This window comes from Oncorhynchus masou, chromosome 13, assembly GCF_036934945.1.
Source record: "Oncorhynchus masou masou isolate Uvic2021 chromosome 13, UVic_Omas_1.1, whole genome shotgun sequence".
NCBI lineage: Eukaryota > Metazoa > Chordata > Actinopteri > Salmoniformes > Salmonidae > Oncorhynchus > Oncorhynchus masou.
This window is the reverse complement of record NC_088224.1, coordinates 27,879,731-27,907,628: the sequence shown is the minus strand read 5'-3', so window position 1 is coordinate 27,907,628 and position 27,898 is coordinate 27,879,731. Positions and strand designations below refer to the sequence as shown.

At 42.2% G+C, this 27,898-nt stretch overlaps 3 protein-coding genes and 1 non-coding gene across 5 annotated transcripts; 3 read left to right on the top strand and 1 right to left on the bottom strand.

Annotated features, from left to right (window-relative positions):
- Window positions 1–216: 216 nt before the first annotated feature.
- Window positions 217–18,125, top strand: LOC135552042 (ubiquitin-conjugating enzyme E2 E1-like). Its single transcript, XM_064983415.1, has 6 exons — window positions 217–336; window positions 1,140–1,288; window positions 1,854–1,904; window positions 14,684–14,816; window positions 15,241–15,388; window positions 15,569–18,125. The coding sequence occupies exons 2-6, from the start codon at window positions 1,146–1,148 to the stop codon at window positions 15,664–15,666; spliced, it is 573 nt and encodes a 190-aa protein (XP_064839487.1). The 5' UTR covers window positions 217–336; window positions 1,140–1,145; the 3' UTR covers window positions 15,667–18,125.
- A 708-nt stretch (window positions 18,126–18,833) lies between these two features.
- LOC135552041 (NF-kappa-B inhibitor-interacting Ras-like protein 1) lies at window positions 18,834–20,565 on the bottom strand. Its single transcript, XM_064983414.1, has 4 exons — window positions 20,433–20,565; window positions 20,202–20,312; window positions 19,582–19,823; window positions 18,834–19,288 (listed from the first exon to the last, which is right to left on the bottom strand). Exons 2-4 carry the CDS (start codon window positions 20,293–20,295, stop codon window positions 19,046–19,048), a joined length of 579 nt encoding a protein of 192 aa, XP_064839486.1. The 5' UTR covers window positions 20,296–20,312; window positions 20,433–20,565; the 3' UTR covers window positions 18,834–19,045.
- Window positions 20,566–20,905: 340 nt separating this feature from the next.
- LOC135552040 (large ribosomal subunit protein eL15) lies at window positions 20,906–23,730 on the top strand. Of its 2 annotated transcripts, none has more exons than XM_064983411.1 (4): window positions 20,906–20,969; window positions 21,676–21,857; window positions 22,303–22,439; window positions 23,371–23,730. In XM_064983411.1, the coding sequence occupies exons 2-4, from the start codon at window positions 21,686–21,688 to the stop codon at window positions 23,674–23,676; spliced, it is 615 nt and encodes a 204-aa protein (XP_064839483.1). In that variant the 5' UTR covers window positions 20,906–20,969; window positions 21,676–21,685; the 3' UTR covers window positions 23,677–23,730. The 2 variants fall into 2 exon arrangements, with proteins under 2 accessions (XP_064839483.1, XP_064839484.1); XM_064983412.1 differs by lacking the exon at window positions 20,906–20,969 and adding an exon at window positions 21,055–21,077.
- On the top strand, window positions 22,846–22,935 carry LOC135553527 (small nucleolar SNORD12/SNORD106). The gene has a single exon (XR_010457606.1). It is a non-coding gene; the product is annotated as a small nucleolar SNORD12/SNORD106 (small nucleolar RNA).
- Window positions 23,731–27,898: the final 4,168 nt, after the last annotated feature.

Sequence of the window (27,898 nt, the reverse complement as noted above, 5' to 3'; positions counted from 1 at the left end):
AATAGATTAGAGACTAATATATTTATTTCAATTGACTGTTTTCCTTATATGAACTGTAACTCAATATTTTAAATTGTTGCGTTTATATTTTTGTTCAGTGTATATAGGCTTATGTCCACAATAGTCTGTTAGAATCAGCGCACACCTGTCTGTTGACTTTCTCTTTTCCGAATTTTAGAGCAGTGCTCAGCTAGCTCTCAATTTGACGTTGTCATCGGGTGTACTCAACCGAGAGGGAATCCATTGCCCTGGATAACTGTAGCTACGTCTGCTGCTGTACCCACACTTCCGCTCTGCAAGAGGCACGCGTCCAGGCATTCACCGACACAAAGAAAGGTGGGCATATCTAACAATGAATGCTTTTAAAATATCGTGAAATATGTATCCATATTGTATTGTTTGGCGCGTCTGGGGGGGTCGACATTTGGATCTCGTCGGTGGATAGGATCTATCCGTTGGGGGAAATTGAAGAAAATGGTCTGTCCTAAAGACTGGACTGAGATCAGCTTTTGCTGCCTGTCGAGGGATAAAGATGTCAATATTCGGTCGAATTGTAAAACACATTGGCTTCGGTCTACAAATTCAACTAGTTTAGCATAAATATTCGGCAAATTCTCTTATGGGCATCTGATTTCAAAGTGAAAGTTTCAAGTCAATGAGTACTCACTCAGTGGGAATGAGAAAAGTTCCCCAAACGAATGCGACATTGTCCAATCCATTTTAGGCTACATTGGGCTATTTAATCAATTGAGGGAATAAGGCAATAGGCGACCCCCCTCGTCGTTCTTATTTGGCTGTAAAGAATAAGAGCTGTGTGCTCCTTTGTTGTAGCACAACCCAGCTAAAATAACGCTTCAGTGCAAACATTAGCATAAGGTCACTAGGTTAATCTCTTAGAGCCTTATGAAAGACTGGGGATAATTATTTTACTATAAGCAGGATAATTTCATATTGAATTGAGTATGTAAACCTCTGAACCCATCGTTGCTTGGAGCCAGTTATGCTAAAAGTCGCATTGTTGCCACTGGTTATTGATAGCATACATCGAATATTGGCAGTGCTACTGAACTGGGGGGTATAGATCTTAGGTGTTTGTTTTTCTGTAGCCTGAATGTTGCTTTTTATTTTCGTCTGTACAGGTCGTTATGTCGGATGAGGATTCGCGTGCCAGTGTTAGTTCTTCTTCCTCAATTTATCAGCAGTTAAAAATAAACGCGCCTAAGAAACGAGCAGAAAGCAAAGCCATCATGAGCAAGACCTCCAAACTCCTCTCCACCAGCGCCAAAAGGTAAGGACTAGGCTGATTGATGTCAAATACATACAATGTTTCATTGAGTTGATATGTTGTAATATAGTAGCTCACGCGAAGCCACTCTTGATATAATGTATCGTCTTATAATTTCCTGGCGCGTGTCACTGTGTTTGATTTGTAGTGGACAACTTTCTGAATATGTTGCGTATATAAATATTTTTCGAACGTTTTAAAATGTTCTCAACCATCTTCAGTTCACGTTTGTCAAACTTTAAAAAAATTGTCATCCATTGAATCATAGGCTAACTAATTTGCATATTAACTTGAAGTGTGTTATTAAATTGTGGTAAGAGAAATGCTTTATAAAATGCACAATGGAGTTTGTATATGTTTGTCCTCAACCTGTTTTACAATCTGTCTCAATCCTTTGGTAAAATTAGCCTTCTGGGCATTTTGGTTGTCTGCCATGACAATGTGTCTTGTTCTCATAGCCCCCACCCAAAATACTTCATGTGGCTATGCTTGTTCCATATTATTTATCTGCTGTAAGAATCAAGACCATGTGAGTAATGATATTATTTTAATTTGTGCTTTATTTCAGAATTCAGAAGGAGTTGGCTGACATTACTTTGGATCCACCACCGAACTGCAGGTAGGCTTGTGTGTGTGTGTGTGTGTGTGTGTGTGTACGACATGATACACACAATTCTGACATGTGTCCTGGAAGGCCAGTTAAGTGGTAAAGAAGAGATGTGCTTAGTTGGGCCTGTAGCAATACAACACACACACACACACACTCACTCTAAGGAGACAGGAGATATTAGAGCAGCTCCTTGTCATGTGTTAATGAACCTTGAAGGCCACAGAGGGAGTTAATATCTGTATGTACAGTACCTTAAAGTATTCATACCCCTTGACTTATTCCACATTTTGTTGTTACAGTGTGAATTCAAAATTGATTCAATAAATGTTTCACCCATTTACACACAATACCCCTTAATGACAGTGAAAACATGTTTTTAGAATTTTTTGCAAATATCTAATTTACGTACAGTACCAGTCAAGTTGCTACACCTACTCATTCAAGGGTCTTTCTTTGTTTTTACTATTTTCTACATTGTAGAATAATAGTGAAGACATCACAACTATGAAATAACACAAATGGAATCATGTAATAATCAAGTGTTAAAATCAAAATAGATTTGAGGTTCTTCAAAGTACCCACCCTTTGCCTTGATAGCTTTGCACACTCTTGGCATTCTCTTAACTAGTTTCATGAGGAATGGTTTTCCAACAGTCTTGAAGGAGTTCCCACATTCTGAGCACTTGTTGACTGCTCTTCCTTCCCTCTGCGGTCCAACTCAGTTTAGGATGAGTTGGACTATCTCAATTGGGTTGATGTCGGGTGACTCTATCATTCTCCTTCTTGGTCAAATAGCTTTTCCACAGCCTGGAGGTGTGGTTTGGGTCATTGTCCTGTTGAAAAGCAAATGATAGTCACACTAAGCGCAAACCAGATGGGATGCCGTATCACTGCAGATGTTGTGGTAACCATGCTGGTTAAGTGTGTGTTAAATTCTAAAAACATCACTGGCAGTGTCACCAGCAAAGTACCCACACACCATCACACCTCCTCCATGCTTCACGGTGGGAATCACACATGTGGAGATCATCTGTTCACCTACTCTGTGTCTCGCAAAGACAGGGTGGTTGGAACCAAAAATCTCAAATTATGACTCTTTACGCCAAAGGACAGATTTCCACCGGTCTAATGTCCATTGCTCGTGTTTCTTGGCCCAAGCAAGTCTCTTCTTATTATTGGTGTCCTTTTAGTAGTGGTTTCTTTGCAGCAATTAAACCACGAAGGCCTGATTCATACAGTCTCCTCTGAACAGTTGAGCTGTGTCTGTTACTTGAACTCTGTGAAGCATTTATTTGGGCTGCAATTTCTGAGGCTGATAACTCTAATGAACTTATCCTCTGCAGCAGAGGTAACTCTAGGTCTTCCTTACCTGTGGCGGTCATCATGAGAGCCTGTTTCATCATAGCGCTTGATGGTTTTTGCAACTGCATTTGAAGAAACGTTCAAAGTTCTTGACATTTTCTGGATTGACTGACCTTCATGTTCTTAAAGTAATGATTGCCTGCTGTTTCTCTGCTTATTTGAGCTGTTCTTGCCATAATATGGACTTGGTCTTTTACCAAATAGGGCTATCTTCTGTATACTACCTTGTCACAACACAACTGATTGGCTCAAGCATATTAAGAAGGAAAGAAATTTCACTAACTTTTAACAAGGCACACCTGTTAATTGAAATGCATTCTAGGTGACTACCTCATGAAGCTGGTTGAGAGAATGCCATGAGTGTGCAAAGCTGTCATCAAGACAAAGGATGGCTTCTTTGAAGAATCTCAAAAATATAATATATTTTCGATTTGTTTAACACTTTTTTTTGGTTACTACATGATTCCATATGTGTTATTTCGTAGTTTTGATGGCTTCACTATTCTACAATGTAGAAAATAGTAAAAATAAAGAACCCCTGGAATGAGTAAGTGTGTCAACTTTTGACTGGTACTGAAAGTATTTATACCCCCCCGAGTCAATACCTTTGGCTGCGATTACAGCTGTGTCTTTTTGGCTAAGTGTCTAAGAGCTTTGCATACCTGGATTGTACAATATTTCACGTTATTCTTCAAGCTCAGTCAAATTGGTTGTTGATCAAGTCTTCGTATAGACTTTCAAGACAATTTTAAGTCAAAACTGTAACTAGGCCACTTGGGAACATTCAATGCTGTATTGGTAAGCAATTCCAGTGTATATTTGGCCTTGTGTTTTAGGTTATTGTCCTGCTGAAAGGTGAATTTTTCTCCCAGTGTCTGTTGGAAAGCAGACTGAACCAGGTTTTCCTCTAGGATGTTGCCTGTGCTTATAGCTATATTCCCCAAAAAATTATACTAAAAAGAAACACTAGTCCTTTCCAATGACAAGCATACCCATAACATCATGCAGCCACCACCATTCTTGACAAGTGGTACTTTGTGATGTATTGGATTTGCCCCAAACATAATGCTTTGTATTCAGGACAGAAAGTGTGTTTTCTACACTTTTTGCAGTATTACTTTAGTGCCTTAATGCACACAGGATGCATGTTTTAGAGTACTTTTACTCTATACAGGCTTCCTCCTTTTCACCTCTGTCATTTAGGTTAGTATTGTGGAGTAAGTTAAAAGGTTTTGATCCATTCAGTTCTCATCACAGCCATGAGGTAAGGACACCTGTATATTAGTGGTGACTGGGTGCATTGATACACCACCAAAGTGTAATTTAATAACTTCACCATGCTCAAAGAGATATTCAATGTCTGCTTTTTAAAAATTTTACACCTACCAATAGCTGCCCTTTGCGAGGCATTTAAATACCTCCCTGGTCTTTGTGGTTAAATCTGTGCTTGAAATTCACTACTCAATTGAGGGACCCTACAGATAATTGTTTGTGTGGGGTACAGAGATGGGGTAGTTATTTAAAATCATGTTAACCACTATTATTACTGAACACGTAATGAGTCCATGCCTATTATTATATGATTTGTTAAGCACATTTTTACTCCTGAACTTATTTATGCTTGCCATAACCAAGGAGTTGAATAATTATTAACTCAAGACATTTCAGCTTTACATTTTTTATGAATAAAAAAAACATTCTATAAACACTTCCGTTTTTGTGTTATGTGTAGATTGTAACTAATCTCAATTGAATACATTTAAAATTCCGTCAGTAACATCAAAGTGGAAAAAGTCAAGGGGTGTGAGTACTTTCTGAAGGTAGTGTATATCTTGTTCAATGAGGTCAGAATTTACTCTCTGCTGCTGACAACAAGCTGCTGTGATGCAGTCAGTCTACACTCACTTTATGGAATTGTGGCTCATGACGATCCTGTCTAGACCTTGAGAAGTGACCTGATTGCATGTTGGAGCAGCTCTCCAGACCACAACTGACAGACACACACCAGTTCCAAAACAGACCATTAGCTAGCCGATGACCCTGGCATATGACTGCTATGGATTTGGCAGAGTCTGGCTCAATCGACATAAATTATTTTAGCTTTACACTCTGCAGCTGAAGAGGACAATGAACAAAGAAATCCTATTTAGTCATTCAATCCATAGGTGTTTTTTTTGTGGCCTGCTATGGTGCTGCTGTGGTATTGGGGAAGAGGAAGGAGTCCTGGTTAATCCAGAGGGATTATGGGGGTTTAGAACCACATCACCACGTGTGGCCCAGGTGCTTGGGAAGGTGGGAGGTACGTGCTTTGGGGGGGGGGCTGACTCTATGCACTATGTTCCAACCAGAGACAGTCTGCTGTGACCAGACTGGTGGACTGACCAGACCTGGTGGTTGTGTCAAAGAACGGAAGTCATTCAGTGAACCAAGCTTGTGTGACAAATTGTCTTGCCTGAGACCTGAAGACTTGCATTAGCTCCCCGAAGTAATGCCTAGGCTTTAGCTCAGCAGACTAGCACAGTCTTATGGCTCGGTGTAGGAGACCTGGGTTCAAACCCAGTTGTCAGATCTGTTAATGATGAGTCTTTGTCCCCTGCCACTGAGGGAGCCTGCAGTGTTGCATTTCTATATAATCCTCTCACTGTGTATGTAAACACACACTAGTTGTGTTCTCTATGCTCCCTTTGCTAAGTAGCTGAAAAGGGGAATTCATTTTCGTACATCTCTATTTAGTATGCTTCATTGAACAGTCTGTTCATTTGGGTATGAATAATTAGGAGGCTAGGCCGATGCCTTGCAGATGTGTGCTGGATTACTCATTGATGAATCTGTCTGTGGGGTGTTTCTGATGGATGGACACTTCCCTTTTTCGCACAATTGAGACTGGCCAAGCCGTACTGCACTGGCCTGGTTATGTATCACCATAGTTGCTGGAGCCATGAAGCAAATGATAATGTAAAAAGATCAGTCGACCCAGTAAACCTACAATGCAGATGGGTCCAAGGCCACAAATGCCCTTTTCACACTATCTTTAAATGCAATGTACGCTCTTTGCATGAGGTAATTAGGGGTTTTAATGAACCTGTCAGTAAGTCCATTTCCCTGAACTGGATGTTTTCTGCCATAGCAAGCATGTCATGTTTTCTTATGGACACTACATTCCTCAGATGCCATTCATCAAAATCTAATTATACTTGACATGGCATGCCACACACACCCCAGCCTCGTTTTTATTTTTAAACGGTCTTGTCGTCATAGTGCAAACACCACACACTCTCTCACTTCCCCATCTCTCTCGCTCACTTCCATTCGTTTTCCTTAGATTGCTTTTTGGCTATTGCTCCCTTGCACTTTTTTTTTCTAGCACTCATTTTCCTTACTTTGACAAACACTCATACTCCCTCCCTTCAGGATGTAGCCCCTGGGTGTCTGGCCTTGCGGTAGCGTCTCGCTGGATTCCTGACATTCTCAGCGTTAAGGCTCATGACAGTAATTGAATGTTGAAGGCTTGTAGTGTGTGTGTACAGTGCATTCAAAGTATTCAGACCCCTTCCATATTTCCACATTTTTTTACGTCACAGCAATCTACACACAATACCCCATAATGACAAAGCGAAAACAGGTTTTTAGAAATGTATAAAAAATAATAAAACGATTTACATAAGTATTCAGATCCTTTTTGTGTGCCTGTTTGTGCCTCTAGAGATATTTTCACTTCAGGAAGTGTGCCAGTAGTTATTGTAATCCATCTGAGGTGCAGGTGATTCTTTGTTTACTCCCTCTAGTCTACTCTGAGCTTATTTTTTTAGATTGAGAGCCAAGGATTTTTTTTCTCCTTCTCTTAACCCATAACATTCTAAGTCAGGGGAGGGGACTCTACTAAGCTTTATGGAATCGTTTTAAGAAGGTCATATCACAGGCCATTTTAACTATTTGATTTAGAATGTTAAGACCCCTTACTGCTATTTAAACTATACAAATGCTTTGGATAACATATTCACTATGTGGATAATGCCAAAACAAAATCGAAATGAAGTTCGTTCTGAAGTGTCTGTCTTTATATCTGAGAGACATGGGACATTTTTTTTATATTTAACTAGACAAGTCGATTCTTATTTACAATAACGGCCGACCTCGGCCAAACCCAGATGACGCTGTGCCAATTGTGCGCCGCCCTTTGGGACTCCCAATCAAGGCCGGATGTGATACAGCCTGGATTCAAACCAGTGACTGTAGTGATGCTTCTTGAACTGAGATGCAATGCCTTAGAACTCTGCGCCACTCTGGAGCCCAAGAAAGAAAGATCAGGAAGTATTTTATTTTTATTTCTTTACAAGTATTTAACCCTTTGTTCATATGGAGACAGTGCCAAAAATAGTCTCCATATATACTTCTATACATTATTTAATTTTTTTGTAGGTCAAACTGATTGGACGCTGCAGACAATTTTGTGAGAAGACCGATTTTCGGGACGTCTCATGGTCTGACAAACACCACTCGAGCTCTCACTTTTCACCGCAGAAGTGCGAGATCGGTGGATTGAAATGCATCCAATGCAAAAACGTATCTCTAGCTTAGTGACAAATTTGTATAGGGATGTTTTGGGGGTATGCGAATTAGATTTCTGCGAGTGGGCGGGGACTTCAATTCTTTTACACATTACAATGTTAGTGTTATTGTTGAAGCTGTTGTGTGACTGTGATGGGGTGTGTGACTGCTGCCAAAGTCTCTAAAGCTTTTCATATCTATAAAAAGGCCTTTCCCTGGGGTGGAAGTGTCTAGCCCACGCTGCGATGTTAGCTAGCTCTTATAAACCCAAAGTAGTGCTGCTACCTATTGTATCTCTGAGCTGTTATATCTGAAAGGAGCTGTGTTTGTCCGGAGGTCATGATCAGTGGAGTTGGACCCATTATTGGAATAATGGAGGCTGTTTTCCTTGCTGTGTTCATGGTTCGTTGGGAAACTGTTGCCTCTTGTATTTTCAGTGATTTGTTTATTTTGACAGGGAGTCAATACTGAGACCAAGGTTTGTTTTTCCAGGTGAGCCCTGTTTAGCACAACAATACATTTCAAAATACAATATACACATAAACTGCACTACCATATACACGTTATCATACAAAACCAATACATGAAAAGCAAAACACAATCATAAACAGACACATGATAGGATAAAAAGGTCCCCTCATAGCAGTCTGAAATGCCATAGAACAGGGCTCTTCAACGTTTTCTTGCACAGGGACCCGCACCCAGGCAAACCGGCTACCCAGGAACCCCCGGCCAAGCAAACCGGCGACCCAGGAACCCCCGGCCAAGCAAACCGGCTACTACCCAGGAACCCCCGGCCAAGCAAACCGGCTACTACCCAGGAACCCCCGGCCAAGCAAACCGGCTACTACCCAGGAACCCCCGGCCAAGCAAACCGGCTACTACCCAGGAACCCCCGGCCAAGCAAACCGGCTACCCAGGAACCCCCGGCCAAGCAAACCGGCTACCACCCAGGAACCCCCGGCCAAGCAAACCGGCTACCCAGGAACCCCGGCCAAGCAAACCGGCTACTACCCAGGAACCCCGGCCAAGCAAACCGGCTACTACCCAGGAACCCCGGCCAAGCAAACCGGCTACTACCCAGGAACCCCCGGCCAAGCAAACCGGCTACCCAGGAACCCCGGCCAAGCAAACCGGCTACCACCCAGGAACCCCCGGCCAAGCAAACCGGCTACCACCCAGGAACCCCCGGCCAAGCAAACCGGCTACCACCCAGGAACCCCCAGGAACCCCCAGCCAAGCAAACCGGCTACCCAGGAACCCCCGGCCAAGCAAACCGGTGACCCAGGAACCCCCGGCCAAGCAAACCGGTGACCCAGGGACCCCCGGCCAAGCAAACCGGTGACCCAGGGACCCCCGGCCAAGTAAACCGGTGACCCAGGGACCCCCGGCCAAGCAAACCGGTGACCCAGGGACCCCCATCATGTTAGCAAAGAAATGTGTATATATATTTATAATGTCTTATCAGCTGAACGGCAAGGAGGAAGTATCAACATTCTAAAATGAATATATTTGGTAGATTGTTATTTTTGTTGAGGAAGTGTAAACTCATCCTATTAGGTAAAGATAGCTGCTATTAACAAAAATGTGTTTGGAGTTGTTTAAACCAAGGTTAGCTATGTGTTGGCAAAAAGGGCTCTAGTCAGGCTATATTGCTGAAGCGTTCTAGATTGCACAATAGAAATGTGAAGGTAATTTTCCGATTGAGCCGACATATGCATGAATGCAGTCTCCATTGACGCCTGAACATTGCCCCCACAGTAATGCTGAACTTCCACAATACGGATTAAATAGAGCCAAGAAAGAAAGATTACCAGCCGACTGGTAAGTGGATGCTTTTTCAAAGCCTATGTCAGACAATATTAGGAATTGAGAAATAAAGTTGACATAATTAAAAATAACACTCCTCTTTTCCACTGTAGGTATGTCATTCAAAATGGGTTTATTCTGTTGCTAGCTATATTTATAAGAACGTTGAAATAAAGAATTCCATTTTTTGTGTGTATAGTTGAAGTTGGAAGTTTACGTACACTTAGGTTTGAGTCATTAACTTGTTTTTTCAACCACTCCACAAATTTCTTGTTAACAAGCTATGGTTTTGGCAAGTCGGGTAGGACATCTACTTTGTGCATTACACAAGTCATTTTTCCAACAATTGTTTACAGACAGATTATTTAACTTACAATTCACTATCACAATTCCAGTGGGTTAGAAGTTTACATACACTAAGTTGACTGTGCCTTTAAACAGCTTGGAAAATCCCAGAAAATGATGTCATGGCTTTAGAAGCTTCTGATAGGCTAATTTGACATTTGAGTCAATTGGCGGTGTACCTGTGGATGTATTTCAAGGCCTACCTTCAAACCCAGTGCCTCTTTGCTTGACATCATGGGAAAATCAAAACAAATCAGCCAAGACCTCAGAAAAAAATTGCATACCTCCACAAGTCTGGTTCATCCTTGGGAAAAATTTTCAAATGCCTGAAGGTACCAGGTTCATCTGTACAAACAATAGTATGTAAGTATAAACACCATGCGACCACGCAGCCATCATACCGCTCAGGAAGGAGACGCCTTCTGTCTCCTAGAGATTAATGTACTTTGGTGTGAAAAGTGCAAATCAAACCCAGAACAACAGCAAAGGACCTTGTGAAGATGCTGGAGGAAACAGGTACAAAAATATCTATATCCACAGTAAAACGAGTCCAATATCAACATCATCAAGGAAGAAGCCACTGCTCCAAAACCACCATTAAAAAAGCCAGACTACGGTTTGCAACTGCAAATGGGGACAGAGATCGTACTTTTTGGAGAAATGTCCTCTGGTCTGATGAAACAAAAATAGAACTGTTTGGCCATAATGACCATCGTTATGTTTGGAGGAAAAATGGGAACGCTTGCAAGCCGAAGAACATCATCCCAACCGTGAAGCACGGGGGCGGCAGCATCATGTTGTGGGTGTGCTTTGCTGCAGGAGGGACTGGTGCACTTCACAAAATAGATGGCCTCATGAGGGAGGAAAATTATGTGGATATATTGAAGCAGCATCTCAAGACATCAGTCAGGAAGTTCAAGCTTGGTCTCAAATGCGTCTTCCAAATGGACAATGACCCCAAGCATACTTCCAAAGTTGTGGCAAAATGGCTTAAGGACAACAAGGTCAAGGTATTGGAGTGGCCATCACAAAGCCCTGACCTCAATCCTATAGAAAATGTGTAGGCAGATCTGAAAAAGAGTGTGCAAGCTAGGAGGCCTACAAACCTGACTCAGTTACACCAGCTCTGTCAGGAGGAATGGGACAAAATTCACCCAACTTATTGTGGGAAGCTTGTGGAAGGCTACCCAAAACATTTGACCCAAGTTAAACAATTTAAAGGCAATACTACCAAATACTAATTGAGTGTATGTAAACTTCTGACCCACTGGGAATGTGATGAAATTAATAAAAGCTGAAATAAATAATTCTCTCTACTATTATTTGGACATTTCACATTCTTATATTCCTATATACTAGGTGTGTCAGAGGAAGGCCCAAAAAATTGTCAGACTCCAGCCTTTGCTACCGCACGTCAAGCGGTACCGGAGTCCAGGTCCAAAAGGCTCCTTAACAGCTTCTATCGCCAAGCCATAACACTGCTGAACAACACCCAGACTATTAACATTGACCCCCCCTCCTGTTTTTACACTGCTGCTACTCGTGATTTATCTATGCAGTCACTTTGCCCCTACCTACATGTACAAATGACCTGGACTAATCTGTACTTTGGCACATTGACTCGGTATGACCCCCTGTGTATAGCCTCGTTATTTTGTAACCATTTATTTTGTAAATATGTTCTTAACCAACAATGCCGTTAAGGAAATATTTAAGGCCTTTTAAGTAAGTAAGCATTTCACGGTAAGGTTGTATTCGGCCCATGTGACATAACATTTGATTTGACTCCCTGCAGAACCTCGGTTGAATACCCCTGCCCTAAAGGCACCATTTCCTAAAATTTTAGAGTGCATTGGAGATCTTTCTGCACAAGGTGCAAAAAAACTAAAAGTATATGTGCCCAACTCCGTTGAGATCAAAGGGATCCACAGAGATGGCCATCCCTGAGACCGGGTCTGGGAAGTCATACTATAAGTTAATAATAAAGTAAGGTATGTCAGAAGTTTATGCAGGAGGGCTTTATAAACAAAGAGTCCAACTCATCTACAACACTTAATGGGCCAGCCTTTCTGATACAGAATGCAGTGACGTGTACTGAACCTATCACCCGTAATAAAGTGGAATGTGCTATGATAAACTGCCTCCAATGGCTTCAAATCAGTGGCAGCTGCATTCATAGTCAAATAGACAATATCCCCATAGTCTATAACCAGAATGAATGTCAACTGAATTATTAGTTTTCTCCTATTTAATTAAAGGCATGACCTATTTTTATAAAATCCCATTTTCATCCTTAATTTCTTAAGTCATCATCGTGCTTTTTGAAAGAGAGCTTTTTCGTCAATCCGGGATGCCCAGATATTTATAAGCGTGGGCACGATCAATGAAGGCACCATCCATGCATAAATCATCAGATATATTTGTACGGGATTTGTAGAATAACATTTTACTTGGTTTAAACTGCATTAAGTACCAATTTCAGTTCAACAAAGGTGGGGCACACTGTAGAAAAACTTTTATGAAAGTGAAATGTGTTTCTTATCCAGGTAATAAATACCTTCCTGTTTCATTCAGTTTCCAAACAGTTTCTGGCAGATGGGTTCCCCCTCTTTAACACCTCCTCTTCAGTTTGATTCATTCTGATTCATATCCCCGGGTGGTTTTGCTCTATACATCTCCTGAAGGCTTTGTGGGAACAGAACAGACATTTGAGATGTGGTTTATATCCAGCCAGGGAGGGAACACCTCTGGGAAACGAGCAAAGGGAGGAAGTAAACCCACTGTAAACGATCAAATGAATGCCATGTTGTCTTCCCTACATTAAACATACCATCCATAGTGTTTCATGAATGAAGAAAACCTTGATGCGTTCCCATTACTCCTGGGATGCTAGGTACTTGAAATGGAAAGACCACCTCGGATAGATCACTTCTAATATTCATTCTATATTCATGCAATATTCCCTTTACATTACTGAAAGGAATGTCCACTCACGGGCTGATTGCCCACATAAATAGAATAGATAGTATTATACGTAATGTACTGTATCTCTGTGCGATTGCCATTATCAGGAATGGGTAGGTTTTCTTCAGTCTTTCAGCTGCTCTGTTGAAGTGGTGTCATTATGCTATATTTTCTGTAATAACAGACTAGTGTGCATTACACTGTGTTTAGCAGCTGCTAAAGGGTTAGAAATGTGATGACAGTCAGTACACATAAAGAAGAAGACAGCCGAGGAGAACCATCCTCCTCAGTGAATTGTAATAAAAATAATCATGTTAAAATGTAAAGTTATCCTTTTTAGATAAACCTGTACTAAATATAATCACGACACCAAATAATTGATTAAAACACTATTATGCAATGAAGGTCTACAGTAGCCTCCCTCAACAGCACTCTGTAGGGTAGCACCATGGTGTTGCTGGAAGAAAGCTGGCTTCCGTCCTCCTCTGGGTACATTGACTTCAATACAAAACCTAGGAAGCTCATGGTTCTCACCCCCTTCCATAGACTTAAACAGTAATTATGACAACTTCCGTAGGATGTCCTCCAACCTATCAGAGCTCTTGCCTTGCAGCATGAGCTGACATGTTGTCCACCCAATCAAAGGATCAGAGAGAAATGTAGTACTAAAAGCATAAGCTACAGCTAGATAGCACTGCAGTGCATAACATGTGGTGAGTAGTTGACTCAAGGGGAGAGACAATAGTTGAGCAGATTTGAACAAATTTTATTTTCTTCCAAAATGAAGGAGAAGCAAGTGGGAGAGAGATTTTGTCTTTTAGTTTCACTTAGCAAGTGCAGCCAGCTAGTTTGGCTTACTCGAACACCTTGCTCAAACAGAGGTTATCTAGCTGGCTATGATTATCCAACACAACACTGGAAATCTTCCAAGTAAAGGTAAGCTTTTGGTTTTACACATTTTCTTTGCTACCAGGGCCCGCTGGTGTAAGTGCTAAACTGCTTACTGACTGTACACTGTAACATTACAGCATGATTGTAGTGGGTTTACTAATGCGTTAGTTAGCTATGTTGACTATGACGTTACTTTTAACTAATTCAGGCTGCATCACAACCGGCCGTGATTGTGCGCCGCCCTATGGGACTCCCAAATGGCCCAGCATTGTCCGGTGTAGGCGTCATAGTAAATAAGAATTCGTTCTTAACTGACTTTCCTAGTTAAATAAATAAACAAAATATGGTGACAATGATGTAGGCTGTGTGTAGCGGTTATGATATAGTTTGGCAACACAGCTGCTGTTGTGCATTGAAGTCCACAAGCGAAGGTGAGAGGAGAGCACACAATTCGAGAAGGAATACATTGTGGCTGCTATGAAAGTGAACTGTGTTTTAAGGATGATAAGGGGTCTATTCATTCTGCCGATTCTGTTAATGTTTCTTAAACGGAACAAAACGGGGATAAACATACCTGAATTTGTACAATAGAAACTATTGTTTGCAACTGTTGGACTAATGATTACACCCTATACCAGCTAGATGCAAGCAAGAGTGTGCAAGGAAGTATTGAATGTGTCACCATCTGTCACCTCAAATCTTTCTCTCGACCTCATGATGGGTACAGGGAAAATTAGTGTCATGTAGTAGCCTAAACCTATCACTGTTACATTGAACTGGGTGAATGGAATATGCTGTAATAAGGCCATACTCATGAAAAAAGGCACCGACCACCACTGCATGAACGTGTAATGTACCTCTGTTTGCAGTGCGGGTCCAAAAGGAGACAACATCTATGAGTGGAGATCCACCATCCTGGGGCCACCTGGCTCTGTGTACGAGGGAGGGGTCTTCTTCCTAGATATCGCCTTTACACCAGACTACCCCTTCAAACCACCCAAGGTAAAGACTCTAGTCAAAACACCAGACTACCCCTTCAAACCACCCAAGGTAAACACTCTAGTCAAAACAAGCTGACTCAAACAATTATTAGAACATTCCTCAAGATTACACAGCTATGTAGGATACCACTTTCTCACTAGAGACGGGAACTTGTTATTGCCATATTGACCACTGGAGGGAGCTATGGCACTTTGATTTTTATTGAAATTCAGGGTCTCTCGTTCTCTGCAAATTTCAAACAGTTAATGGTCAATTTAACCAAGCCAGACTCAAAAAGGCTTACATGGAAATTTGGCTTCCTTGATTAGACTGAACATCGGTTTGCATTGTTGAGTAGATTCTTTCTGTGTTGCTTTCAGGATCTACCACTGGAACATAAACAAGTCGGGGTGTATTGATATAGATCTACTTTGTTGTTTCCTAGGTGACGTTCCGTACCAGGATCTACCACTGTAATATCAACAGTCAGGGTGTGATCTGTCTGGACATCCTGAAGGACAACTGGAGCCCCGCCCTCACCATCTCCAAGGTGCTGCTGTCCATCTGCTCCCTGCTCACTGACTGCAACCCTGGTAAGACCTAAGACACCATATACTACTATAATGCGGATTCCATTGAAATTCATTGATTAGTGGCTGCTTTTAAGTGCAAACATTGTCATATTTGGAATTCCGTGTGTGCATATGTACTGGCAGATCAAAGCTATCGTTGAAGCCCTATCTATAACTCTGCGTGTTCTCCACCCCTTACAGCTGACCCTCTGGTAGGAAGCATCGCCACCCAATACACAACCAACAGACCAGAGCACGACAGGATAGCCAAACAGTGGACCAAGAGATACGCCACATAGGCACACAGGACTGGGTCGTATTCATTCGGCACTACATGGACTCGTCCAATAACAAAAGGTCATTTGTTTCCCATAGCAAAACATTTTCTGTTGCATGCCCAAACAACTACGACCCTGGGCAACATGAGAGGGGGAGGTTAGGGGGTGTCAGAGCTCCTTCTGGGATGGAGTGGGGGGGGAACAGGAAGGGTAGAGAATAGGGGAGGATATTTATCTTGGAATTTAAGTCTTCATCTCCTGATATTTTGTTTAGGGTATTTAAGTTCTCCGACCCGTATATTACCATCTATTTTGGCAATAATGCTTTTCAATGTGTTTCCTTGAAGTTATTTAAAATTATTTAATTTTTAGCTAATTGTGCTTCGAAAGGAAATGAATTCTACATGTTGGTCTGTTTATATAAACCTGTCACACAGCATGGTTTCCTGGTAGAATTCCAAATCTCATTAATATCTGAAAAATTCACATTGAAGTTACCATTGGTGTAAGCCCTCTTGCATGTCTATAACATATTGCTGAAACATTCACATTGTAGCCTATACAGCACAATGTCTAGGTGGGAAAGTTGTGCTTCATGTCTTGCTGATTTCTTTAAATAAGTCCCTCCATTTTATTGTTAAATTGAAATACATGCATATGTCAGAAAACAATGGACAACAATAAAAATATAAGTAGCAGCACAAAAATGTTATTTGGCTAGGTTTCATACAAGACATGTTCCAATTCTCTTTCCCCCCAAAGTGTACATAGGTTCACTGAATTCCCTGAATTGAAAGGAAATGACTGGTATAAGAAACATAGTGGAAACTCCTGCCCCAGGCCTCCACCAATCCAATGCTTTTAGATTTGGAGTAGTGAACGAGTGTACACTTCAGGAGAAAGGATATATTTGGATGCACTACAGAAGCCACATTCTCTTCACAACAATTCAGACATTTCATACAATTGTGTCCTACATTTTGTCCCATTCCTACCCACTAGGAATTTAAGTTTAGTAAAGTGACAAATAAAGTTAATAAAATTCTCAAACATGTACAAAGAATAAAGTATTTAACGAATACACAACCAACCATTTAGGGTGCAACTGATTAAACAGACATTTGATCATCAGACCTGATCAAGGTAGTACCTTTGTTTTTTTGCCACTGGGCCATATACACTAGGGAGTAAACTGGTAGGCCATACACACTAGGTAGTAAACTGGTAGGCCATACACACTAGGGAGTAAACTGGTAGGCCATACACACTAGGTAGTAAACTGGTAGCCCATACACTCTAGGTAGTAAACTGGTAGCCCATACACTAGGTAGTAAACTGGTAGGCCATACACACTAGGGAGTAAACTGGTAGGCCATACACACTAGGGAGTAAACTGGTAGGCCATACACACTAGGGAGTAAACTGGTAGGCCATACACACTAGGGAGTAATATGCCTCACTCCCAAGGCACATTATATGGGCCTAGACCTTGCTGTAAAGCAGCTACTATAACCCTCCCATAGGATGGAGTACACAGAAACCATAGGGGTGTATGATATCACAAAGCAGGTTCACTAATTTAGCCAGCTGACTTTGAAAAACATTAAGATACATCTCTTGATTTGCAAGTATACAGTTGACGTCAGAAGTTTATACACTTAGGTTGGAGTCCTTAACTTGTTTTTTAACCACTCAACAAATATCATGTTAACAAACTATAGTTTTGGCAAGTCTGTTAGGACATCTACTTTGTGCATGACAAGTAATTTTTCCAACAATTGTTTACAGATTATTTCACTTATAATTCACTGTATCACAATTCCAGTGGGTCAGAAGTTTACAAACACTAAGTTGGCTATGTCTTTAAACAGCTTGAAAAATTCCAGAAAATGTAATGGCTTTAGAAGCATCTGATAGGCTAATTGACAAAATGTGAGTCAATTGAAGGTGTACCTGTGGGTGTATTTCAAGGCCAACCTTCAAACTCAGTGCCACTTTGCTTGACATCATGGGAAAATCAAATCGAAATCAGCCAAGACCTCCATTTTTTTTTGTAGACCTCCACATGTCTGGTTAATCCTTGGGAGCAATTTCCAAACGCCTGAAGGTACCACGCTCATCTGTACAAAACAATAGTACGCAAGTATAAACGCCATGGGACGACGCCGCCGTCATACTGCTCAGGAAGGAGACGCGTTCTGTCTCCTAGAGATGAACATACTTTGGTGCGAAAAGTGCAAATCAATCCCAGAACAACGGCAAAGGACCTTGGGAAGATGCTGGAGGAAACAGGTACAAAAGTATCTATATCCACAGTAAAACTAGTCCTTTATCAACATAACCTGAAAGGCTGCTCAGTAAGGAAGAAGCCACTGCTCCAAAACCGCCATAAAAAAGCCAGACTACGGTTTGCAATTGCACATGGGGACAAAGATCGTACTTTTTGTCAAAAAATACAGTTTGGCCATAATGACCATCATTATGTTTGGAGGAAAAAGGGGAAGGCTTGCAGGCCGGAGAACATCATCCAAACTGTGAATCACGGGGGTGGCAACATCATGTAGTGGGGGTGCTTTGCTGCAGGAGGGACTGGCGCACTTCACAAAATGGAGGGAGGGAGGAAAATTATGTGGATATATTGTAGCAACATCAAGACATCAGTCAGGAAGTTCAAGCTTGGTCGCAAATGGGTCTTCCAAATGGACAATGACCCCAAGCATACTTCCCAAGTTGTGGCAAAATGCATTGGACTGGCCATCACAAAGCCCTGACCTCAATCCCATAGAACATTTTTGGGCAGAACTGAAAACGAGTGTGTGAGCAAGAAGGCCTACAAACCTGACTCAGTTACACCAGCTGTCAGGAGGAATGGGACAATTGACCCATTGTGGGAAGCTTGTGGAAGGCTACCCGAAACGTTTGACCCAAGTTAAACAATTTAAAGGCAATGCTACCAAATACTAATTGAGTGCATGTAAACTTCTGACCCACTGGGAATGTGATGAAAGAAATAAAAGCTGAAATAAATAATTCTCTCTACTATTATTCTGACATTTCACATTCTTGAAATAAAGTGGTGATCATAACTGACCTTAAACAGGGAATTTTTACTAGGATTAAATGTCAGGAATTGTGAAAACTGAGTTTAAATGTATTTGGCTAAGGTGTATGTAAACTTCTGACTTCAATTGTAATAAAAAAATAAAAAAGCTTTATTTTAAGGGAATTTAATAGGTTGTTGGTTGTCGAGTCAGTCTTTGCCCATATTTCATGGCAATCTATCTTGACATGAAGTCAGAATATTAATGTAAGTTGGCTGGCTAACTCGTCGATCCTACTCTGACATCTCCCCCTCCCCCGAAGTACTTGGATCTTAGGTACGCTCAAGGTTAAGTACAGTTCAGATGTCGTTGGACGTCGTGCCCTTGCTCTTGCGTCCTGGAAGAGGGAAGGCAGACTTGCTCTGAGGCTGTGTGAGGCGGCTGGTGAGCATAGTGAAGGGTTCAATGAGAGAGTTCCTCTCAGTGACGCTGACCTCCCAGAGCTTGACCTTCTCCCCCCGCGCCCACTGCTGCGCTGCCTCGTGCTCCACCTGACGAAGCTCACGCAGGTCTGTTTTGTTCCCTAGCACAATCACCATCACCTGCAGGAAGAGGGGACACTCCAACTAAACAACAATAGCATAAGGTTCTGATTTGTGTCTTGGTTGATCGTTTTTTATTGTTATGGCCACTGTGCTTCTGCTTGCTCTTTGGGGTCTAGGCCAGGTTAGAATAAAAGTACTGTGACAACTGCTGATGTAAATAGTGCATTATAAATACATTTGATTGATTAGCTGTCTATGGCCAAAACAATCACCGAAACCTGGCTCACTTTAACAAAACCACACACTAGGCAAAGCTTAAGGTGAGTTTCAATCAATCACAATCCCAGTACCTCTTTCTTGTCTCTGGACTTGTCTATCTCCTTCTTGAGGACATCCACCTTCTTGAAGGACTCCAGGCTGTCCACGCTGTAGACCAGCACAAAGCCGTCTGCCACCGAGTAGTAGTGCTTGGGAAGGTCCAGGCCGTCGTGGAGCCCCCTGGTGTCATAGAGACGTAACTGTTCTTTCACACCGCGGTCTGTCTCCACCGACGCCACATACACATCCTCCTGGGTCTCAGTGGACTCTGAACCTTCAACAGACAGGAGACAATGGTTGTGTATAACAGTCTGGCAGGTAGGCAGTACTCACTCAACTCTCAGTGAAATACAGCATCTATATTCTATAGCATTCATTTGTTTCCTTTGGCTCCCTGTGGAGCGTAAGGCCACACCATGTCAGACGGTCAGTTCTCTGGCTTACCCCAGACCATGGTCTTCAATTCACGCCACACACAAACTTAGTTACAGATTTCAACTGCAAAAGTTGTATAGTGAAAGAAGTGCAGAACGCTGTTTTGCTCCCAATAACTGGACATTCGAGGCTACATTGCAAATTCCATTTGAACACTCCCAGCACATTTTATACCGTGTTAATCTCTCAAATACAACCAATTCAGTCATCAACATACCAACTGCGTGATTGCCATATAACAGCTGTTCAAGGATGGCTGTTTTTCCTACAGATGCCAAACCACACACCACAACTTTGCAGCCTTTCCCCATTTCGAATACGCTAAAACCTGCAATAGCACAAAAATAAATGTAAAATAAGTAGAAAAATGAACTACTGTAGCTGAAGCATCTTCGTCAACATCGCATCCAAAGTTTACGTAGCTGGCTTGATACGATAAAACAAGTACCTTGGTATAAGAGTTGGCCAAACGGAGAGATTACAATTATTATTGGAGTAAACTGGGTAGCTAACCAACTTTGAAGTTATTTAGCTAGCTAAAATCACAACATCCATTCTCTTTTGACAAGGAAGTTCCAATGATTTTCTGCGCATGTGCAGAGGCGAGGGGAGCGGTGAATTTTGAGAAAAATGCACTGTATAAATAACACACACATTTATTAATATGCATTAATAAATGTCAAATATAAATGTATATTACCAGCTACCAATAAGAATGGTAAAATCGACAAGTGTAGTGGACCAAATCTCAATATACAAAAGTAAGTACTAAATACTTTTATTTCAATGTGGTTGTGTTCTAAAATGTCAAGACCATCAAAATCCAGCTTATTAAAGTAACTTAGGTGAGATGTATATAAAAAATATTAACATGATTCGAATAAACTACAATACCCAGGCGTCTCTGACCGGAACTGTGTCACTGACGTTTTGATAAAGCATACTGGGTACGTTTTTTCTTTCTTTCCGGCAGGTACGCCATCATGTAAGAGTGCATTTTATATTTTTTCAGTATGTACAATCCATCAGAAATCTGTATTAAAACATGGCCATCAGGTTGTATAGTTCTGGGGTTAGTTAACGGAATGCTTAGGTAATCACACACTACCTCCATTTCTGCTTTTTCATTTCTGAAAATATGAATATTGCATTGTGTATCCGAGGTAATGCACGGGTCTTCTATTGGTCTCCTATACATTGCCTAAGAGCGAGGTTAGAAAGTTGATAGACATTGAAGTTCAGTGTTTATAAAACTATGTGCATTTGTTGCGTTACGGGTTTTTACTAGTAAATATTTTAGCTTTAGTGGTTATCTACTATGGAGTGCTAGCCGGTTAACTAGCTACCTGTCCAGTGTGTAGGACTCTTTTGCATCGGGGCCTACCGCGACCCTCCTGCCCGAACACTGATTTCCAGGGGGTCTAGAATGAAACAGAAATTAGCCCCAAAAGCACGTGCATGTAGACTCAAATTTAATACATACTAAGTTAAATGTATCCTGAAGATGTCAATCGTGACTTGATTATTTAAAGGTTACATTAGGTTGTAAACAAAGTAAACGTGTTGGCTAGCTAGGCATTGAATGAAGATTAGCAAATTGTCGGTGCCTAATTTTTCCTCCAACTCGAGTAACGGTTAAATCCCAGTATTTAATGGTGATCGTTACGTATTTCTATTTGCCCTTTTCACAGTTAATCCAACATGGGAGCGTACAAATATATGCAAGAGCTATGGCGCAAGAAGCAGTCCGACGTGATGCGCTTTCTCCTGCGCGTCCGATGCTGGCAGTACCGTCAGCTCTCCGGTCTCCACCGTGCGCCTCGACCCACCAGACCAGACAAGGCCCGCAGACTGGGGTACAAGTGCAAACAAGGTGGGTGACCGGGACAATTTACGTTGACCTCCCCTTAACAGTGCTGCTACTCGAGGTTTATTATCTATGCATAGTCACTTTACCCTTACCTACATGCTCCCGAGTGGCGCAGTGGTCTAAGGCACGGCATCTCATTGCGAGAGGCATCACAACAAACCCACTACAGACTAGGCAAGTTCAGAACAAATTCTTATTTATAGTGACGGCCAAACCCGGATGACTCTGGGCCAATTGTGTGCCGCCCTATGGGACTCCCAATCACGGTCGGTTGTGAGAGCCAGTAATTGTTGTATTAGACATTAATTGTATTCCCATTGCCTGTTTGTGGTTTCGCAAATACATTCAAGTCACTTATATGTTTGGAAGTGTTGCTTCACATGAAAGGTAGACCAAGTGGTTGTGTCATTTGTCTTTTATTCCTTGACATGTCGCTGTCTTATGACAGGCTACGTCATCTACCGTGTCCGCGTTCGCCGTGGAGGCCGCAAGCGCCCCGTGCCCAAGGGTGCCACCTACGGCAAGCCCGTCCACCATGGTGTTAACCAGATCAAGTTTGCCCGCAGCCTCCAGTCCACTGCTGAGGTAAGTTCCTGAACAGGTGCATCTGATTCTTTTCCTTTCTCCCTAAATGTTGCATTTGCTCACTTTGTTTAAGACTTGAAAGCATGGTATTGATGTAAGCTTGGGCTAGTGGTTTTTTTAATTTTTAAAAGAAAATCTTACATCAGTCAGTATTTTAAGTCCATGAGGGATAGTGAATGAGTACGCTTCAGGGAGAAGTTACATAGAACTGCACAGGGATGTCACAGATCTGACCTGACTTGGCAAATCTACGCTCAATTCTAAATCTACCCTTGCCTCTGCTTCTAGGCCCTTGTGCCGATATGAATGTGTTGGATAGGTACAAGTAATTTCATATTGGCCCCACTTCCCTCTGAAACAAGGCTCACATTCTATATCGAACCCTTTTCATCAATAATGCGTCCTCAATGTGGTTAATGATGCTCAACTTTTTTCCCCGTCTTATCGACTATGGTGAAACCAGTCTGAAATAAGCCAATTTGTCTGAAACCACATTACAGAAAATAACGTGTCCTTTCCAAACGTATCTTGGTTGTATTTAAAACTGTATTGAATTAAACTAAGTGAATGGTTTTCTCTTCATTGGACTTGATCACTTCAATGTTGAGACAAATCCATATGTTGTACAGCTCTGTGTCAGGCAGTGGGGTTTTATCATTTTATATCTTCCCATACCTTTTTTAGTGTGTGTTTTATATTTATATATATATATAGTGCTAGAATTGCTCAACAGATGTGGGGTAGAGTAAAAGAGGGACTTGAATGTGGCGTAACTGGGTAATACCCCTGCCGCAGGGGGCCATGCATAGTATGGGGTTGGCAGTACTGTCACTAGACCAGACCCCAGAACATTGCAAATCAATAATTTACATTCATACAAGTTTCTGGATGTGACTTGTCTGACCTACTTGGTATTCGGTCTCCCCAACAGGAGCGTGCTGGCCGTCACTGTGGAGGCCTGAGGGTGCTGGCCTCCTACTGGGTAGGAGAGGACTCCACCTACAAGTTCTTCGAGGTGATCCTGATCGACACCTTCCACAAGACTATCAGACGCAACCCCGACACCCAATGGATCACCAGGCCTGTGCACAAGCACAGGGAGATGCGAGGCCTGACGTCTGCGGGCAAGAAGAGCCGTGGCCTGGGCAAGGGCCACAAGTTCCACCTGACCATGGGTGGTTCCCGCCGGGCAGCCTGGAAGAGACGCAATACCCTGCAGCTTCACCGCTACCGCTAGAGGGTGTCTGTACATTTAAATAAATAAACACATGCCTTTTTATGGTGACAATATTTCTGTGGTGTCGTAAGTTAATAATTTTGGGTGTAGAAGCTGCCATTTGATGTCTTTGGCGATAATGGAATATAGTTAGTGGTTAGTAAATGGGATATTGCGAAGCTGACGGACTAGCATTTTCAGACTTGTGAAATGTGGTTTATAGAAATTCACCCTGTCATATTGATCAATATGGCAGTGAGTGTAACTGATCTGAACCCGTGTCTACAGTACACACTGGTTTACACTGGAGGTGTTATTTGTCATAACATCTAGGTCATTCAACTCCAACCCTTCTGGCTGGGTTTCCGTTCTACTTGATAAATTGTACCCACCTGGTGTCCCAGTTCTAAGTCAGTCCCTGGTTAGGGGGGGAGAAATGCAGTGGAACTGGCTTTAAGTTTGAGGGCTCTAGGAATGGTTTAACAATGTGTTTTTGGGGATAATAGTTTAAGTAACCTGGGGGGTTGACTGTTGGCACTAAGGACCACTAGTCAAACAGTGAAACTACTCTTGGTGTTGAGTGTCTACAGTCCAGGATCACCAGGAAAGGTCACATAAAAAGTTATCTATTTAGGTCTGATATGGCAGGCACAGAGTTTCTCAAACTGTCCTGGGTCCTCCCCTAGGTGTGCGTTTTGGTGTTTGCCCAAGCACTAAACAGCTGACTTAAAATAATCAACGCTAGATTTCATTTGAATTGGCTATGTAATTTTAGGGCAAAAACCAAAACGTGCAGTGGGGGGCAGGACTGAGTTTAGGAAATACTGTCAGAACAGGGCTCAACCCCTGTTCCTGGAGAGCTGTTGTCCTGTAAGTTTTCTCCAACTCTAGTCTAGCACATCTAATAATTATCAGGTAGCTTACAACGGGTTGGAGTGAACCTACAGGATTATATCTCACCAGGAATGGGGTTGGAGTGAGCCTACAGGACTATAGCTCACCAGGAACGGGGTTGGAGTGAGCCTACAGGACTATAGCTCACCAGGAACGGGGTTGGAGTGAGCCTACAGGACTATAGCTCTCCAGGAACGGGGTTGGAGTGATCCTACAGGACTATAGCTCTCCAGGAACGGGGTTGGAGTGATCCTACAGGACTATAGCTCTCCAGGAACGGGGTTGGAGTGATCCTACAGGACTATAGCTCTCCAGGAACGGGGTTGGAGTGAGCCTACAGGACTATAGCTCACCAGGAACGGGGTTGGAGTGATCCTACAGGACTATAGCTCTCCAGGAACGGGGTTGGAGTGAGCCTACAGGACTATAGCTCACCAGGAACGGGGTTGGAGTGATCCTACAGGACGATAGCTCACCAGGAACAGGGTTGGAGTGACCCTACAGGACGATAGCTCTCCAGGAATGGGGTTGAAGAGCCCCAACCGAGAAGTTGAATAAGTGGAACAGCATCTGGAGCAGGAGTGTCAAACGTATTCCACTGGGGGCTGAGTGTACAGGTTTTTCTTACACTTAAGACCTAAACAACCAGGTTAGGGGTTCCTTAATAATTAGTGACCTTAATTCATCAATCAAGTTCAAGGGTTGATTGAAAACCTGCACAAACTTGGCCCTCTGTGGAATGAGTTTGACATGATCTGGAGGATGGCTGGTTTGAGTCCCAGGTCAGAAGGAAAAATCTGAAGAAAGCATAGTTTTCTCATTTGATAAAATATATTTTTCACTCAACTGACAATGTATGGTGTAGTATACTGATGGGCTAAATGCCAGATTAATTATAACATCTCAACTGGAAAAAATGTAAGTTAGACTAAAAACACGTTAAATAACACATTCGTTTGCTCAACGTTAGCTTTACAGCTAAATAGTAAAGTAACACAATGATAGGAAGTACTGCCTGTCCCCCTTAATCTTCTGTTGCACCATTACTCCGTTCTAAGTAAAGACAATACTTCAAAGACTATACCCTGTCTGAAAGGACTCAAAAGCTAGTGCAGCAAAGGGATTGAGTTAGAGAACATTGATCATTTATAGAACTTTCTCACATTTCTGCCAGGCCCATTGTTATTACACACATTTAGATGGGGAAAGAGGACGGCAGTGTTTAGGTCGCCCATGTTTTGTGACCTGGTGACCAAAATGGGTGAGGAAGGCATGGGCTTGTCTGTTCTCTATTTTTTTCAGGGTGGTAGCAGAAGAAACCAGGGGAATGGGAGCTGGTCAGGATAGGTCTGCCTTGGGATATGGGTGCACCAAACCCATGAAGGCTGCTTGGTACGGTGGGGTGGTGATTACCATGTCTGTCAGACAACTAAGTGATGCAGAAAATCTGCAAAACGAACTTCATATTCTCTGATTCAAATCAATGTGTTACTGTTGTATTTGAAGTGAACGTCCATTGTCCTCTGAGAGTTGTTGAATGTCTTCATTCTACTTAAATGTCTCTCCTCGTTCTTGCACTGACCTTGGTTGAAAAGCTAGGTAGACACATTATTCTTGTTGACAACTATGACAAGGAAGTGTGTGGGAGATATGGTGAAACAGCTCATGTCAGAGTCAGTTTGACCTGTTCTGAGACAGGCGGTACTGCTGGATAAATGTGGTTCATCTCCGTTCAACCAAAGTACATGGATTCAGGAACAGAGGATAAGGTAACATAACTACTCTATGTCATTGATGTCACACAGGACAACTGCTTCATTATTTTTCTCCTTAGTTAGCTATATGAAAACACTAGTGTACAGATCTCATCTGTGATAGCTGTGATTTGCTTGATGGATGTCTACTTAGATGCATGTGTTTCAAACACATGCAGACCTACACCAAAATATCTACATTTTGCCCTCGTTTCTGAATTTAAAAAACAAGCTGTTATGTGGGTGTGTCATTCTGAATGTTTCTGCCCTCACGTTGCCTCCCCTCTCTGTGGCCTCTGCCTCACCTCTTGGACATGAGGATCCCCTTTCTCCTAACATTGCCTATCTGGCCTAAATGTTTAACTTTAGGCCACAGTGAGAGTGTAGGCTAGTTGAATAAGACCTTAAATGTGATAGGAAAGCATCCAACAGGAAAGTGTGATTTTTGCCAGGAAACAGAGGCGTGGAGCATGTACAAGGTGGGCAGAGAGAGACTGAGATCTAGTATGAGGGAGAAAGGGGTACAGGAAATTACAGTAAAGACTCTATTGAGTAGTATAGTCTCAAATATAAAAAATGTTTAAAAATTAAGAGCAACAGTGCTGGCAGGTAGGATTTAGTGCCAGAGATTGTGACATTCTCTGTTTCAAGGAAACATGGCTCACTCAGGATATGTTGTCAGAGTCAGTACAGCCACCTGGTTTCTTCATGCATCGCGCCGGAACAGAAACAAACATCTCTGGGAAGAAGAAAGGTGGGGGTGTATGCCTTATGATTGACAACTCATGGTGTAATTACAACAACATATAGGAACTCAAGTCCTTTTGTTCACCTGACTTAGAATTCCTTACAATCAAATGCCGACCGCATTATCTTCCAAGAGAATTCTCTTCGATTATAATCTCAGCCGTAATTCACTGGATTCTGGAAACTGGAAACCATACATCCTGGGGCTGCATTTATTGTATCTGGGGATTTTAACAAAGCTAATCTGAGCTCAAGGCTTCCTAAATTCTATCAGCATATCGAATGCGCGACACGAGCTGGTAGCATTCTAGATCATTGCTACTCTAACTTCCGCAATGCATACAAAGCCCTGCCCTGCCTTCGGCAAATCTGACCATGACTCCATTTTGTTGCTCCCGACCTATAGACAGAATCTAAAACAGGAAACGCCCGTGCTCAGGTCTATCCAACGCTGGCCTGACCAATCGGATTCCACGCTTAAAGATTGCTTCGATCACGTGGACTGGGATATGTTCCAGATACCCTCAGACAACAACATTGATGTGTACTGACTCAGTGTGCAAGTTTATTAGCAAGTGCATCAGAGATGTCATCCCCACTGTGACTATTAAAACTTTTCCTAACCAGAAACCGTGGACTGACGGCAGCATTCGCGCAAAACTGAAAGCGTGAACCACTGCTTTTAATCATGGCAAGGCGATTGGAAATATGACCAATTACAAACAGTGTAGCTGTTCCCTCTGCAAGGCAATCAAACAAGCAAAGTGTCAGTATAGAGACAAAGTAGAGTCGCAATTCAACGGCTCAAACACGAGACATATGTGGCAGGGTCTACAGTCAATCACGGA

Bases quoted from the DNA above. Each gene is read 5' to 3' on its own strand.
- LOC135552042 (XM_064983415.1), top strand. From the start codon at position 1,146: ATGTCGGATGAGGATTCGCGTGCCAGTGTTAGTTCTTCTTCCTCAATT. The intron at 1,905-14,683 runs GTAGGCTTGTGT...CTCTGTTTGCAG, and splicing joins GATCCACCACCGAACTGCAG to TGCGGGTCCAAAAGGAGACA. The intron at 15,389-15,568 runs GTAAGACCTAAG...CACCCCTTACAG, and splicing joins GCTCACTGACTGCAACCCTG to CTGACCCTCTGGTAGGAAGC.
- LOC135552041 (XM_064983414.1), bottom strand. From the start codon at position 20,295: ATGGGGAAAGGCTGCAAAGTTGTGGTGTGTGGTTTGGCATCTGTAGGA. The intron at 19,824-20,201 runs GTATGTTGATGA...TGTCTGTTGAAG, and splicing joins ATATGGCAATCACGCAGTTG to GTTCAGAGTCCACTGAGACC. The intron at 19,289-19,581 runs GTACTGGGATTG...CTCTTCCTGCAG, and splicing joins AGTCCAGAGACAAGAAAGAG to GTGATGGTGATTGTGCTAGG.
- LOC135552040 (XM_064983411.1), top strand. From the start codon at position 21,686: ATGGGAGCGTACAAATATATGCAAGAGCTATGGCGCAAGAAGCAGTCC. The intron at 21,858-22,302 runs GTGGGTGACCGG...GTCTTATGACAG, and splicing joins GGGGTACAAGTGCAAACAAG to GCTACGTCATCTACCGTGTC. The intron at 22,440-23,370 runs GTAAGTTCCTGA...TCTCCCCAACAG, and splicing joins GCCTCCAGTCCACTGCTGAG to GAGCGTGCTGGCCGTCACTG.